Genomic DNA, 14999 nt, shown 5'->3' on the forward strand with positions numbered 1-14999 from the left:
CAAAGCTGAAAAACCACAATAGAAACAGTATGAAGGACAATTTTTATCACAGTGGAGACTAATTATTTTGACTTGCTCATACACGCACGCACACACCTCCTGTATATAGCTCCATTCTTGTGCATTTTACTCCTCGAGTTACCATTTCATTTGTATTATTATCATCTTTCAACTATGCATCGCTGGGAAGGGTTCGTAAGCAAGCATTTGGCGGTAGAGTCGACGCCAGTTGTATTCGGCACACGTGTCAAATGACATTTTGATTTGACACACACGGCGCTGAGAAATAAGCCATTTTTCTCTTTCCTCATGACTCACGCACTGGGCATCCAGCAGAGAGAGTGAGTCTTGGATCCACACGGCTTTGAAATAAAGCCCTGTGTGAAATGTGTGGCGAAAGGAGCTCTGCCGTGTTCCTACCTTACATATCACAGGGCTATAATCAAGTCAGGGGAAAAATATCAAGTATTTGAAGCTGATGTTAACGACATCCCAGTCACATGCTGCCTAATATTGATCTTAACCAAATCACGTGTTCTTTACCTTTCAAGCTGTGAAAAGCTCTAATAACCCTTACTGACGCAAATCATTACATCTCAAATAACTACTATATTAGCCTGTCTTCCCACAGTGTTGATTTTCTTATCCTCTGAAATGCACCTCGCTTAGTCAAACCTCAAAATGGCTATTTTTTGGGGGATTCAGGGCCAAGTCCTGTGTAGATGCCCATGCAAAGGACATAGGCCTGCTGGCTCCTTACGTTAAAATGTGTCCCTTACCCCATAACTATTCAAAATGTCTGACCCTATTCATCCATTCCAGTAACACTCACCGATCTCCTTCATTTGTTGTCTCCAGGTGTCTGCCTCTGGGGAGTCTGGGTTGTCTGCTATCAGCTTCTCCAGGGTGCTCTTCAGCTCCTTCACCTTCCCAGAATGCTCTGCCAGCTCCGACAGCAAGGCCTAAAGTACAGAAGAACAGCTATATCAGTACGTTGGAAACAAAAAGACAAGGATAGCATGTACAAAGTAAGCAATAGAAAGTACCATATGTTTATGTCAGCTACGGGGTGATCACACTTTGATTTTCCAATGCAGCATTAATGACCAACTAGCAGAGGCATAATACACTCCAATTTTGACAGTGGTTTGACCCGAGTCCAGACACTTACTTTGTTCTCCTGGGCCTGGGCGCGTACCACCTCCGGTTTGGAGGGGGAGGCGGCAGTCTGGCCCAGGTGCAGGCTGTTCTCCCGGTCTCCCAGCCAGCGGCTGAGCTCCTCGGTGCTCTGCCTGGCCTTCTGCCTCAGCTCCAGAGAGGCCTCCTGGCGCGACTGTCGGTCCTTCAGTTCCTCTCCCAGCTCCTCGTAACGACCGTTCACTTCCGCCACCGCAACCTGCAGCTCTGTCAGGTCTGAAAGAGACAGAGAGAGAGAGACAGAGAGAGAGACAGAGAGAGAGAGACAGAGAGAGACAGAGAGAGAGACAGAGAGAGAGAGACAGAGACAGAGAGAGACAGAGAGAGAGAGACAGAGAGAGAGAGAGAGAGAGAGAGAGAGAAGGATTTATCGATCAAATTCAATCCAATTTGATTTGTATAGTGTCTTCCATTTCACAGACGTAAAAGCAGAGTTGACAGTGGCAAGAAAAACTCTTGAAAGGGTTTACACTGAAGTTATTTGGTTAAAACTTTCCAGGGCAACAGAATATTAGTGAGAACAAACGTTTTCAACGGTGTTAGACACTGCAGTAGCACATACAAGAAGCTTACAGACGGAAGACAGACACACACAGACAGAAAACAGATATATAATGAGCATTTTTCTTGGGGGGGAGGGTGAGCAAGTAGATTGTAAATCAAGCTGTGACGTCCACAAGTAGTAAGCGCTGGAGAGCATCTCGTATGAGGAAGGAGGCCAAAGACGATTGGTTTCCGGAGAAGGGAGTGAGGGTGAGCTCACCTTTGCATGTGTGAATGCCATTGACACTGCTGGGGCTTCCTGCACCATTGACCTGGGGAACACCTGGGAGAGGGACACACTGCACTCAGACAACGGACACCAACACACGTTCATGGACAGTACAATAGAAGACACTGCTAAGCATATAAACACTCTCAGCCTCTGGCTTTCGCACACCCAGTTTAGCATGGACACGGGCTACATCTAGAACACGTGTTCACGTTACACACACTGATAGCATAGACCTCAACACACACACACACAAAACATACTCACAAACAGAGCTTGGATGAACTTGGACATGCAGGTAGCTGGGGACACACACATAGGCAGTTGTTTCCCATTCCCCTTACCTGTCTTGGTCTGGGGGGCTGTGATGTTTATGATAAGGGTCTCCAGTTCTGATCCAGTCTTGTTCAGCTCCAGAACCCGAACCCCTTGGGCCTCCCAGTCACTCAGTAAGTCCTTAGTAAAGAAATGTTTGAATGTTATTAATGGCCTTACAAAATTCCTCAATTAATAATCACATGGAAATATCATTCTGAATCACTATCATGAACGTATTCATCAATACACTTCGAAATCTAGCAATACCTTAGAACGAGTAAATTGTGTTTCAGTGATTGATTATACTGTTTTTTGCAGGAGTGTGATCAAACCATGTAGTAATTTAAAAAAAAGACACACACACCTTGAGCTGCTGCACTCTCCTCTGCAGGGCCTCTGTGTTGACGTTGGGCTCTTTGAGAGGCAGCTGCTCCTGTGTTGTCTGGAGCCACCTGAGGAGGGAGCTAGAGAGAGACCGGAACTGGCCCAACTGCTGCTCACAACTCTGGATGGCATTGTACCTGGAGCGGGAAGGAGACGGAGACAGAGACAGAGGAGGGGAAGATGAAGGGGATGGCGAGAGAGAGAGAGAAGATTGAACAAAAAAAAAGAGAGAAACAGATAGGGGAAGAGATTATTTTATTTGAATCCTAATATCCTTTCCATATGAAACATATATATATATATATATATACACACACCCTTGCCTTGTACTTGGTCTGCCCCATGGCAGCTGCTTTGAAAACTGACTGCAGTGCACACAGACGAAACAACCATTTTAGAACCGCCTGGGTCATTGAAAGCGTGTCATTTACCTCCTGGTCAGTCTGCGTAAGCGAGAGCCCCTTTTTGTATGACCGATAAATGGACACTGAACTGTGCCCACTATAACCCCAGGCTTATTCTTAGTAGCCACCGACCACATTCACTCCTGTGCCATCAGCTAACACTGTCCACCCACACACACCACTGTTGGCAACACACAGCTTTCAAAGGGGTCAGGGCTACTGTTAAGACATCCTGCACAGGCCTAATCCCTCTATACATGTATAAGCCGCTATGGGAGCTTTTGCGATCTTTTGCTAGACGAACAGACAGTCCAATGGTACCCATTAGAGGCCCTGACATAGAAATAGAAACACTAGACGGGACATTGCCAGTCATTCCATTTCTATGAGGCCAGACTCCCTTGTGGCAGGCTAAGGCGCTACTGGCGGTACAAACCAGGGCGACATGGCAACTGGTGCTGCCATACAGAAAGGACTCAGCCTATCAACTAATTAGGAGTGTATTCAAAGTTATCCACCCAACCAGTCACAGAGTTGGGGGGGTTGTTTCTGCTTGTCCAGTCAGATTAAGATTTGTGAAAATCTGGCTTGTCCTGCTCTGTGTATGAATTTGTAAGGCATTAGTGTGAAGAGAAATGTCATGTGTCATATTTCAGACTGTAATGGTGGCAGTAATGTGATAGTGTATCAAACGAACAAAGAATATATATAAAGCCCTTTCACAAAGTGCTTTACAGATACGCAGCCTAAATCCCCAAGGTGCAAGCAAAGCAGAAGTCTTTGTGTTTTATCTAGCCATCTCCCTCTAGTGGGATTGGTGCTGCACTACAAGCCTAGGTGCACCTAGAGACCTCCCTTCGATTTTGTATTTGTCTCGGCTTTGTGTATTATTATAAGGCAGTGCTTACCCATTGTGCACAGGGTCAATATTATACATTTTTTTAATCGGTTATGGTTCCTTGCATTTTTTTGCAGGGCTGTTGTACAGTGAACCTCAATGCCTTGCATTGATTCTAGAATGGTTTTGGCTCCGTTTATTCGAAGGCAGTGCATACCTTTCATTGATGTTGGATTCCAGTCGGGCGAACTCATCGGACACCTCTCTGACATTGTCCAGTAGGGTCTGTGTGCTGGTCAGGGCCTTGGCTTGGCTCAGGTCTGTCCCCAGCTGGCAGAAGGACTTCAGGTGACCTGCCTCCTGCTCCTGCTCCGCTCTCACCCCCTGTAAGTAGTAAGGCAGATACAGATATGATATCTGAAGGTAGCAAATCCTCCCTGAAATCTCTTACAGCACAGTCCCTTGTGCCATCTTCCACTTCTCTGTTCAAACAGGCATCTTAACATTTCTATCATCCTCTCACCTCTATGGTCTGCGACACTGATTTCTATGGTTCTGCAAGACTATCCTCCTCTCATCCTACATTAAGTATCTATGGTCTCCCCGACTGATCTATGGTCTAACTGATGTCTATAGTTCTGGAATTCTGCTATCTACAGTGGATATCATAAGTATCTCCCCCTTGAATTTCTTCACATTGTTTATTTTATTTTATTGTGTTACAAAGTGGGATAAAAATGGATTTCATTTACATTTTTTTTGTCAATGATCTACACAAAATACTCTTCTGGTGGAAGATTTTATAAAGATTAATTAAAATTTTAAAAAACACTAATATACCTTGATTAGACAAGTATTCACCCCTGAGTCAATACATGTTAAAAACACTTATTGGCAGCGATTCCAGTTGTGTCTCTTGGGAAAGTCTCTAAGAGCATTGCACAAATGGATTGTGCAATATTTGCCCATTATTATTTTCTAAATTCTTCAAGCTCTGCCAAGGTGTTGGGGAACATAGACAGCAATTTCAAAAGTCTTGCCATAGATGTTCAAGCAGATTGAAATCAAAACTGTAACTTGGCAACTCAGGAACATTCACTGACTTCTTGCTAAGCAGCTCAAGTGTAGATTTGACCTTGTGTTGTAGGTTATTGTCCTGCTGAAAGGTGAAATCCTCTCCCAGTGTCTGGTGGAAAGCAGGTTTTCCTCTAGGATTTTGCATGTGCTACTCAGTGATGTGTTGTGTTTGCTCTAAACATAAGGGTTTGCATATATTCCAAAAGGTGTATTCCTTTGCCATGTTTTTTTGCAGTATTACCTAGTGCCTTGTTGCATACAGGATGCATGTTTTGGAATTGTGGTATTCTGTAGATTTTCTCTCTTCTACTTTGACATTAAGGAGTATTTTGTGTAAATTAATGACCCCCCCCCAAAAAAAAATCAATTCAACTATTTAAATCACACTTTGTAACATAACAAAATGTGAGTATCATAATTATTTTCTCTAAGTTTCTTCAGTTATTTTACATATGTTTGTGCAGTAATAACTATAATTTCCATGTTAACAAATTGCTAATTAATCTTTCATGAGATTTTTAAAAAATGCGGATCTATCCCAATTTCTTTTCAATTGTACAGATAGACCAATCTTTTAAAAGTGCTTTTTGTTGTTGAGTACTTTCATAACTACCGTGACATAGAAACTCTTATTTTCTACAAGCGCAGGGGATAAAAATAACAATTTACTGCCTATGCATCATTATATAATCATTGTTTAATATCTGTGTTTGGCTAATGTACTACATATTTTACTTTCTCAACTCTATGGTTCTGGAACACTGATATCTATCATCCCACCCCTCGCCTCTATGGTTCTGGAACTCTGATATGCATCATCCCACCCCTCGCCTCTATGGTTCTGGAACTCTGATATGCATCATCCCACCCCTCGCCTCTATGGTTCTGGAACTCTGATATGCATCATCCCACCCCTCGTCTCTATGGTTCTGGAACTCTGATATGCATCATCCCACCCCTCGTCTCTATGGTTCTGGAACACTGATATCTATCATCCTGCCCCTCGCCTCTATGGTTCTGGAACACTGATATGCATCATCCCACCCCTCGTCTCTATGGTTCTGGAACTCTGATATGCATCATCCCACCCCTCGCCTCTATGGTTCTGGAACTCTGATATGCATCATCCCACCCCTCGTCTCTATGGTTCTGGAACACTGATATCTATCATCCTGCCCCTCGCCTCTATGGTTCTGGAACACTGATATGCATCATCCCACCCCTCGTCTCTATGGTTCTGGAATCTGATATGCATCATCCCACCCCTCGCCTCTATGGTTCTGGAACTCTGATATGCATCATCCCACCCCTCGTCTCTATGGTTCTGGAACACTGATATCTATCATCCTGCCCCTCGCCTCTATGGTTCTGGAACACTGATATGCATCATCCCACCCCTCGTCTCTATGGTTCTGGAACACTGATATCTATCATCCCACCCCTCGTCTCTATGGTTCTGGAACACTGATATCTATCATCCTGCCCCTCAACTCTATGGTTCTGGAACACTGATATCTATCATCCCGCCCCTCGTCTCTATGGTTCTGGAACACTGATATCTATCATCCCACCCCTCGCCTCTATGGTTCTGGAACTCTGATATGCATCATCCCACCCCTCGTCTCTATGGTTCTGGAACACTGATATCTATCATCCTGCCCCTCGCCTCTATGGTTCTGGAACACTGATATGCATCATCCCACCCCTCGTCTCTATGGTTCTGGAACACTGATATCTATCATCCCACCCCTCGTCTCTATGGTTCTGGAACACTGATATCTATCATCCTGCCCCTCAACTCTATGGTTCTGGAACACTGATATCTATCATCCCGCCCCTCGTCTCTATGGTTCTGGAACACTGATATCTATCATCCTGCCCCTCAACTCTATGGTTCTGGAACACTGATATCTATCATCCCGACCCTCGTCTCTATGGTTCTGGAACACTGATATCTATCATCCTGCCCCTCGCCTCTATGGTTCTGGAACACTGATATGCATCATCCCACCCCTCGTCTCTATGGTTCTGGAACACTGATTTCTATCATCCCACCCCTCGTCTCTATGGTTCTGGAACACTGATATCTATCATCCTACCCCTCAACTCTATGGTTCTGGAACACTGATATCTATCATCCCGACCCTCGTCTCTATGGTTCTGGAACACTGATATCTATCATCCTGCCCCTCATCTATGGTTCTGGAACACTGATATCTATCATCCTGCCCCTCGCCTCTATGGTTCTGGAACACTGATATCTATCATCCCGCCCCTCGTCTCTATGGTTCTGGAACACTGATATCTATCATCCTGCCCCTCACCTCTATGGTCTGTCTGTAGTCCTCCACACTGCGGTCAGGCTGTCCCACAGGGCTCAGAGCTCTCAGGCAGGTCTGAGTGAAACCCTGCAGGTCTGCACTCAGTCTCTCATAGTTCTCCAGCTTGGGCAGGAGCCCCCGGAGCTCAGCCTCCCTCTCGGCCTGCTTGGCCTGTGCTGCGGCGTAGCTCTGGGTCAGGCTCTCTAGTGACGCCTGGAGCCCGGAGGCCGTGGAGGCGTCAGAGGTCTGGAGCAGTTTGGAGACAGAGTCACAGGTGGCCTCCACACTTCCCTGTCTGGATAACAGCTCCTGGCGTAGTTTCTGGAACAGAGGGGAAGTGGGTTAAAAGAAGCTCATGTAACACAACTGCAAAGTGGACAGTGGAGGTGTGTATTAGATGTGAAGGGGGAAAAAAAGTGTTCAAAGGAGATAAATGTAGAAAAGAAACAGTACCATAGCTGCAGACTGTTCCATAGTAGACTCCCTGTATTTCTACTATGGTACCTGATTCTGTGTGAGGGCGTCCTGGACAGCCTGGGCGGTAGGTTGGACGGGCCCGGGGGTCAGCAGCAGGCCGTCCAGCCATGCTAGCAGCCCCTTCAGCCCCTCCTGGACACTGACCGACTGGGCTACGGACGTCTGGAGCTGCTCAGCCCGCTCCGACACGGACTGAGACAGAGAGCTGAACCTCTTCTCCAGACCATCTGGCTCAGAGAGAGGAAGGGGGAGAGGAGAGAGTGTCGGTGTGGTTACTTTTCCCCATTACGATGTGTTTCGGTGGATGGCTATAAAGACGTCGACAGAGACGGGGGTTTTAGGGATAGTAAGTGGTCATTACTGGAGAGCCACTGCATGGTCTCGGAGGATATGGAGGAATGGAGGATATTCATCGATATGGGGGAGTGTATGAGATATAAAACAATATGGAAGGTTATGAACGGCAGAACAATAGACATTGTTGTGAGCTAGCGTACCTGCAGTGCTGGTGATCTCAGCAGCTCTGAGAGTGGGGGACTCCCGTGCGTCAGCCAGCTCTCTGCCTGACCTCCTCACCTTCTCCAACTGGACTGACCTCTCCGCCAGCTCATCCTGCAACAGCTGACCAGAACACAGGGAGAAGGGGGGGAGGGGAGAAATGTTGAGGTGCGGGGAATAGAAAACAACAGAGTGTTCCATCCCCTCTTCACAAAGAGCGAGATGCCGATAATGTCTCCGCTTTCAGTCACATGTATATACTGTATTAAATAATTCTGCCTATTTCCATACCCCATCCACCGGCGGTATTTCTATGCTCTCTCTCTCACCTGTACGGCCCGCAGTGTGTTCTGTAGTGTCTGTGTGTCCGTCTCTCCGCTGGGTCCGGCTATACTCTGGTTCTGTTCCTGGGCGCTGAGCCAGGTGTGGAGCGACACAGCCTCGTCCTGGTACTGCTGGCAGCGCTCCAACAGACCCGACAGACGCCCGCCCAGATCTGACGACTGGAGAGGGAAGACAGGGGGAGATGAAGATGAACAGGTCACCATCTCTACTATGGAAGTAGGTCAACGTCCAATATCTCTAAAGCCCACTTATGGTTATCGATTGATTGTTAGGTATGTCAAAAATATATGTAAACTAATGAACAAGGCTTATATTTCAAAGGGATCTTTAACTTAACTGACTAAGGCACGTCTTTCATCACAATCCCGTCCCTTTTGGATATACCTCTACTGTGCATTGGTACACAAAGCACAGTAGTAATGAAGAACACAATCCCCCTACTCTATATGAGACCCACCTTGGTGTGCAGCGCGGTGTAGCGGTGGTTGGCGTCCTGTAACTTGCCCGTGACCAGCTGCTTGGTCTCCTCCAGGGCTGGGTCAGACCCTCCTAGCTTCTCCAGAGCCCCCTGGACAGAGTCCAGCACCTTCTGACCAGAGATGGACACAAAGCGCAGGTCTGCCTTGTGGCAGATCACATCCTCCGCCAGCTGGAAGACAACAGGTTCCAGGTCAGTTCGATACAGTCAAGAATGTGTTCAGTTACAACGTTTGAAACAGTAGACTTAGCATTTTGAGTATCATGACTGTGTGTATACAGCTGACAGTAGGAGTGAATATTGCTACCAACTGCCAATATAAACCCTGAACTATTGTTACAGTAAGCCTATATGCTTGCATCTCGCTCATGTAAATCATCTCTCTACGGCTATGCAATGTAGCTTTTCTCGAACCCACACTAGTATAGGAAAAGCCAAAATAACAACATATACCTTCCTGTGCTCTTCCAGTCTCCCCTTCAGGCCCTGTGCGTCAGTCTCTCCTTCCCCCAGGGAACCCAGCTCCCCCTCACTCTGTTCCAGCCAGGTCCCCAGGCCTCCGTGCTCCTGGAGGAACTTGGCCAGTTCGTCCTTAAGGGCCTCCGAGCGCCTCAGTCTCTCCTGGCAGGCCCGCAGCTTCTCCTGGTGTTGGGTCTGGAGCTGGTCAAGCTGGACCCGCAGACGGCGTTTCTCCTCAGCTGGCACGGCCGAGTCGGGCTGGTCCAGGAGGGAGCGAGCGTTCTGGGACACCTGCATCAGTTGGGCCTGCTGTGCCTGGAGCTGCTGGAGCTCCGCCTGTAGAGGGGTCAAAGGTCGTATATGGTCACAGTGAGCATTAGTGAGGGTTCATCTCAATAGACTTAACAGGCTTTGTACAGACAGTGGCAAGTCAAATTCAAGGACTTTCAAGTACTTTTTCTATAACTTTTTTCTAAACTATATTTATTTTCAAGGACCATCAAATTTGTAATAATTAATATTATGCAATTGTTTCTAGTCGCCACAAGATGGAAATATATCGCCACAACCTCATAAGAATTTTTTTTTTTTTATCACTATTTTACAAGTTCTACTCAATACTTTGTTTCATTACTTATTTACTATATACAGCCATGTTCGCAATGCCAAAGTGATGCATTTTCTGCACCTTACATGGTGTGGGTTGGTTGGGTCCAGTGACGTAGTGGTAAAAAAACATGGATAAACTACACAAAACAAAAATATAAAAACGCAACATGTAAAGTTGTTTCATTAGCCAAAATAAAATATCACAGAAATGTTCCATGTGCACACGCGCTCCAGCAGATAAATTTCACTGGTCATCCCCAAAGCCAACACCTCCTTTGGCCGCCTTTCCTTCCAGTTATCTGCTGCCAATGATTGGAACGAATTGCAAAAATCACTGAAGCTGGAGACTTATATCTCCCTCTCTAACTTTAAGCATCAGCTGTCAAAGCAGCTTACCGATCACTGTACCTGTACACAGCCCATCTGTAAATAGCACACCCAACTACCTCATCCCCATATTATTACTTAACCTCTTGCTATTTTGCACCCCAGTATCTGTACCTGCACATCATCATCTGCACATCTATCACTCCAGTGTTAATGCTAAATTGTAATTATTTCACCTCTGTGGCCTATTTATTGCCTTACCTCCCTAACCTTACTACATTTGTTCACACTGTACATAGATTTTTGTATTGTGTTATTGACTGTACGTTTGTTTATGTGTAACTCTGTTGTTGTTTTTGTCGCACTGCTTTGCTTTATCTTGGCCAGGTCGCAGTTGTAAGTGAGAACTTGTTCTCAACTGGCCTATATGGTTAAATAAAAAACTAATTTTAAAAAGGCAGCATTGAATCTACATTTGCCCGGCATTTTAACCATCGATGTGACGTTTGGCGGTGTCTAATCAGTTCTGTACCTGCCTGGCTGAGTGGCAGTGTGGGTGGAATGAGCGAGCTCGCCTGGTAACCACTGTGCAAAATATATTAATATAAATATATTTGATCAATATCGGTTCTCCTCTCATTTAACTTAAAGTACTTTTCAAGTACCAATCTGAGAAAATGTCAAGGTATTCTAGTACTTGAATTTCAGGTACCTCAAGCACCTTGTGCAGACCCTGCCTTAACTGGAAAGGAGATTAGGAGAGGAAGCTACCTTCGTTTTATTGGGAAGCACCGCTGACTACCATTCAATAACCTGTGCCAAGCACCTAAAAAGGCACTTTTAGAAGCCTTTTCTGCAGTAGTATGTTTCATTCCAAACACATTTAACTGTATACCACAACAACAAGAACAAAATAACTTTCGTAAATAAACAAGGAGAATGTCTAACCTGGAGCATGTCGCTGTGTGATTGGAGACCTCCCTCTGGCGATGTGGAGGAGGACGAGGAGAGGTGGTCAGTAACGGTCATCCCAGGCTGGTTGAGTGAGGAGAGCTCCTCTAGCAGCGAGTCGATCTGGCCCCGAGTCTCCTGCAGCTCCTCTACTGCCTTCGCCTATAAGGGAAGAAAACACAGGGGAAACATTAGAACAAGACCAAAACAGCACAGATCAGGGTGAGTGTATTTTTCTACCAATGAAAATGCAGTCAGTGAATGAAAGGCCCTTCACCACAATTGACACAGAAACACAAAGGGAAGAGCTTTTCCTCTGGGTTAATTGCCACACTGTAGCCATTTCCGTAGCATTTTCTCAGCAATCAAAACAGTATCCATAAAGATACAAATTAAACAAATCGCCGAAACCCTTACCCTCTGTGTGTTCTGTTGGACGGTGGTGCTGATGGCCGTGTCTAGCTGGACCAGGGAGGACTGGGCCGTGTCGGTCAGTGCACTGTACTGCTCCTTCATACGGGACAGTGCCCCCTGGAGGTTGGCCCTCTCCTCTGGACTCAGGCTGTCACCGTGCTCCGCCAGGAACTCCTCCACCGAGCGGATGGTCTCCGCTACGCCCTCGCCTCTGGTCAGCAGGTCCTTCTGTACGTCCTGGGGGAGGGAGAGAGAGAGAGCGATGGTCAGATATAGAGGGGTTACAGGTAGTGTAGCATATTTCTCTGGAGCAGAGTATACAAAATTGGGTAGAGAAAGGAGACCACGTTAAGACGCTCCGACAGTTTTAATGTCGTCTAGTTCCTATAACTGTGGATCCTCAGAGACCTAGCATGGTTGAAACCTGCCTACATTACAGGTCCGCGAGCAACTAAACAACATGTGGGTTCTCTCCTTACTTGAGACATGGAGGTGAAAATCTGAATTTCTCACCTTTAACTCTCTCTGTTTCTGCTGCAGCACATTCACGTCACCTGACTCGGCTACCGCTCTTTGATTGGCCAGCATGCTGGCCGCTCCAGCCAACCACATCGTAAGGCCTTCCAATTTCTGTGAGCATTCTGCCTTCTGCTGCTGCACCACCTGAGAGCCACATATGAAGGTCGAAAGATAGATGGATGGAGGGAAAAGGAGAAATGCAAGCAAAAAGAAAGTGTGAGAAAAGTAATATTGCCCGTTTTTGCTAATAAACAGTGGCCAGTCCATAACAATGAATCAGACCCCTAATGTCGTTTTCCACTCAGCTAAGCAGAAGCACACAAAAACCAGATCTTTTTTTTTTTTTACACTTCTCTTCACCAGCCAGTTACACTTCCTTGTTTCTAAACCCGTTTAATGTCATCTGAGCACACTTTGCCAGACTTTGAGCAGGATGTGTCCAGATTCACACAGACAGACAGATTCAGATATAGAAACAGCAGCATCATCAACAGGTCAGTCAAGCCAAAACAACGATACACAAAGACAAACAAACAAATGGTGTCCTGGTATGCTATTTGTTCCTTTCTCCCCGTATCGTACAACAAGGGGGGAGAGGAAAAAAGGAACGCGCTCAAGACACAGCAAGGCTTCTCTGACTGAAATCTCTCTAGCCTTCTCCGTCGAGGCGCATTTCCTTCTGTGGCAATCTGGAAGAGCAAGGCAGACATGTTAATTCACACCGGTGTTATACAGGGACACATGCAGAGGACAAAACACGTTTGACATAGAAGCCTGTTGTGGTGCGTAACATCAGTCACCATTACTGGTGTAAATGACAAACCCCATTTAGACGTATGGATGGTTGTGATAGTGAGCTTGCAGATATGGTAAACAAGACAATTACTTTTGAAGTTAGTACAGAACATTTGCCTTGACGGATATTATTAATAATATGCATTTGCGTTTGCCAGTTACAAAAAATATGTGATAAAAGTGAGAATTAATGATAGATAGCATGACCACAAAAGTCATATGGTAAAGTATGCTATTACTGATGATTGAATGTATTGAAAATGTATTTGTGAGTCTTTTAAACATGCATTCCACCACTCCAATGGGACTGTGCAACATAGCCAGCGGTTTGCCAACCTCTCTCTCCCTTGCGCTCTCTCTCGCTCTTTCTCTCTCCTTCTCCTCTTCTTCTTTTTCTTTGCGCCTGCGCTGCCTCTCCTCCTCCATCTCTCTCTGGGCGGCGAGGGCGTCGGCCTTGGCGTGGGCTTGGCCAGCCGCTCGGTGGAAGCCCCTCTGGAGCTGTTGTAGCTGCCCCAGGAGGTGCCTGCTCTGTTCGGGAGCCAGGTCCTGAGCCCGCTCCGAGATGAACACCTGGATGTCAAAGGCCACCGTGTTGACGTCATTGGAGCGGGCCGAGAGAGACGACTGCAACTCCTGAGGGAGAAAGAAGAAAGTAGAGAATGAACTGAGGAACAGCTGGACTTGACGCAAAGTGTAGGCTGAATCCGAACAAAGGTCAGTAATTGGACACTTGAAAGTGCACAAGAAGAGGGTACAATATAAAACTTGAAGTATGGGGTGAGTGTGCTAACCTTGCACAGCTGGAGCCGTTGTGTGAGCTGAGCAGGAGTCTCGCCCTGGGTTTGTCCATCCATTCCTGTCATTTGTGCCTCAGTCTCCTTCAGCCAGGAAAGAATATCCTCGACTCGCCCTCCAAGTGACTTCTGTTCTCCAGTCAATGCCTCCTGAGAGAGAGAAACAAACCGCACTGATTAGCAAAGGGTGACAATAATGGATTAAACACCAAAAACACACAGGTTTCATATATCAATCTAGTATACCAGGGGTATTCAACTCTTACCCTAAGAGGTCCGGAACCTGCTGGTTTTCTGTTCTACCTGATAATTAATTGCACACACCTGGTGTCCCAGGTCTCAATAAATCCTTGATTAGAGGGGAACAATGTAAAAATGCAGTGCAACTGGCTTTGAGGTCCAGAGTTGAGTTTGAGGGCTCTATACTATTCTATGTACCATTACCGTATATGCGTCTCTGTGTGCGTGCAGCCCCTGCAGGATGTTTTCAGAGACCCCTCTGGCAGCCTTGTAACCTCGAGCTAAGCTTCGGCCATCCTTCTCCAAGGCCAATAGTAGCTGAGGTGGGACTTCCTGTGGGCGGGGCTCCAGCAGATGCCCAGCAGCATCCACTGCCTTGTTGACCTGGGGTTCTAAATCCCGAAGTTCTAGATCCAAGGTCTGAGATAATAGAACATTTTGTCAAATTTGAAACCTAAGATTTCAATTGTGGTAACATCCTAGATCATTCATTTTCAACAGGTACCAAATATCTTACATCTGTTTGTTTGATGATGTCATCAAGAGCAATGAGGCTGCGACCAATCGACTGTTGCTGCTGCTGCTTGACGCGGACCTCGATGTGTCTCACCATGGAGAGCAGAGCCACAATTTGCTGGTCACGTTCCAGGCATTCCTGGCGGAGCAACGAGGACTAATGGAAAGGGAATGTCACATGAGTATCAGTATGAATGGCATTTTTCCAATAAACAGAAAAATGTACAGCTTATTATTGGGTTACACATTACAGATAATGCATGAAC

At 46.1% G+C, this 14999-nt stretch overlaps 1 protein-coding gene across 30 annotated transcripts in view; it reads right to left on the minus strand.

The window, feature by feature from the left end:
• The window catches only part of LOC112266035 (microtubule-actin cross-linking factor 1-like), a 261147-nt gene that overhangs the window by 72971 nt on the left and 173177 nt on the right, over window positions 1–14999 (minus strand). For 29 of the 30 annotated variants that reach the window (XM_042295674.1, XM_042295675.1, XM_042295676.1 and 26 more), the window contains 19 exons: window positions 14735–14890; window positions 14422–14637; window positions 13975–14127; window positions 13520–13816; window positions 12383–12532; window positions 11873–12106; window positions 11453–11617; window positions 9563–9904; window positions 9089–9280; window positions 8616–8789; window positions 8286–8409; window positions 7816–8015; window positions 7315–7632; window positions 4131–4297; window positions 2652–2808; window positions 2314–2425; window positions 1961–2023; window positions 1172–1413; window positions 833–962 (listed from right to left, as the gene is read on the minus strand). In XM_042295674.1, coding sequence (XP_042151608.1) covers window positions 833–962; window positions 1172–1413; window positions 1961–2023; window positions 2314–2425; window positions 2652–2808; window positions 4131–4297; window positions 7315–7632; window positions 7816–8015; window positions 8286–8409; window positions 8616–8789; window positions 9089–9280; window positions 9563–9904; window positions 11453–11617; window positions 11873–12106; window positions 12383–12532; window positions 13520–13816; window positions 13975–14127; window positions 14422–14637; window positions 14735–14890 — 3592 coding nt within the window. The remainder of the gene's footprint in view (window positions 1–832; window positions 963–1171; window positions 1414–1960; window positions 2024–2313; window positions 2426–2651; window positions 2809–4130; window positions 4298–7314; window positions 7633–7815; window positions 8016–8285; window positions 8410–8615; window positions 8790–9088; window positions 9281–9562; window positions 9905–11452; window positions 11618–11872; window positions 12107–12382; window positions 12533–13519; window positions 13817–13974; window positions 14128–14421; window positions 14638–14734; window positions 14891–14999) is intronic. The other variant, XM_042295662.1, reaches the window with a different exon arrangement.

Source organism: Oncorhynchus tshawytscha, linkage group LG13 (assembly GCF_018296145.1).
Source record: "Oncorhynchus tshawytscha isolate Ot180627B linkage group LG13, Otsh_v2.0, whole genome shotgun sequence".
In the NCBI taxonomy this organism is placed as follows: domain Eukaryota; kingdom Metazoa; phylum Chordata; class Actinopteri; order Salmoniformes; family Salmonidae; genus Oncorhynchus; species Oncorhynchus tshawytscha.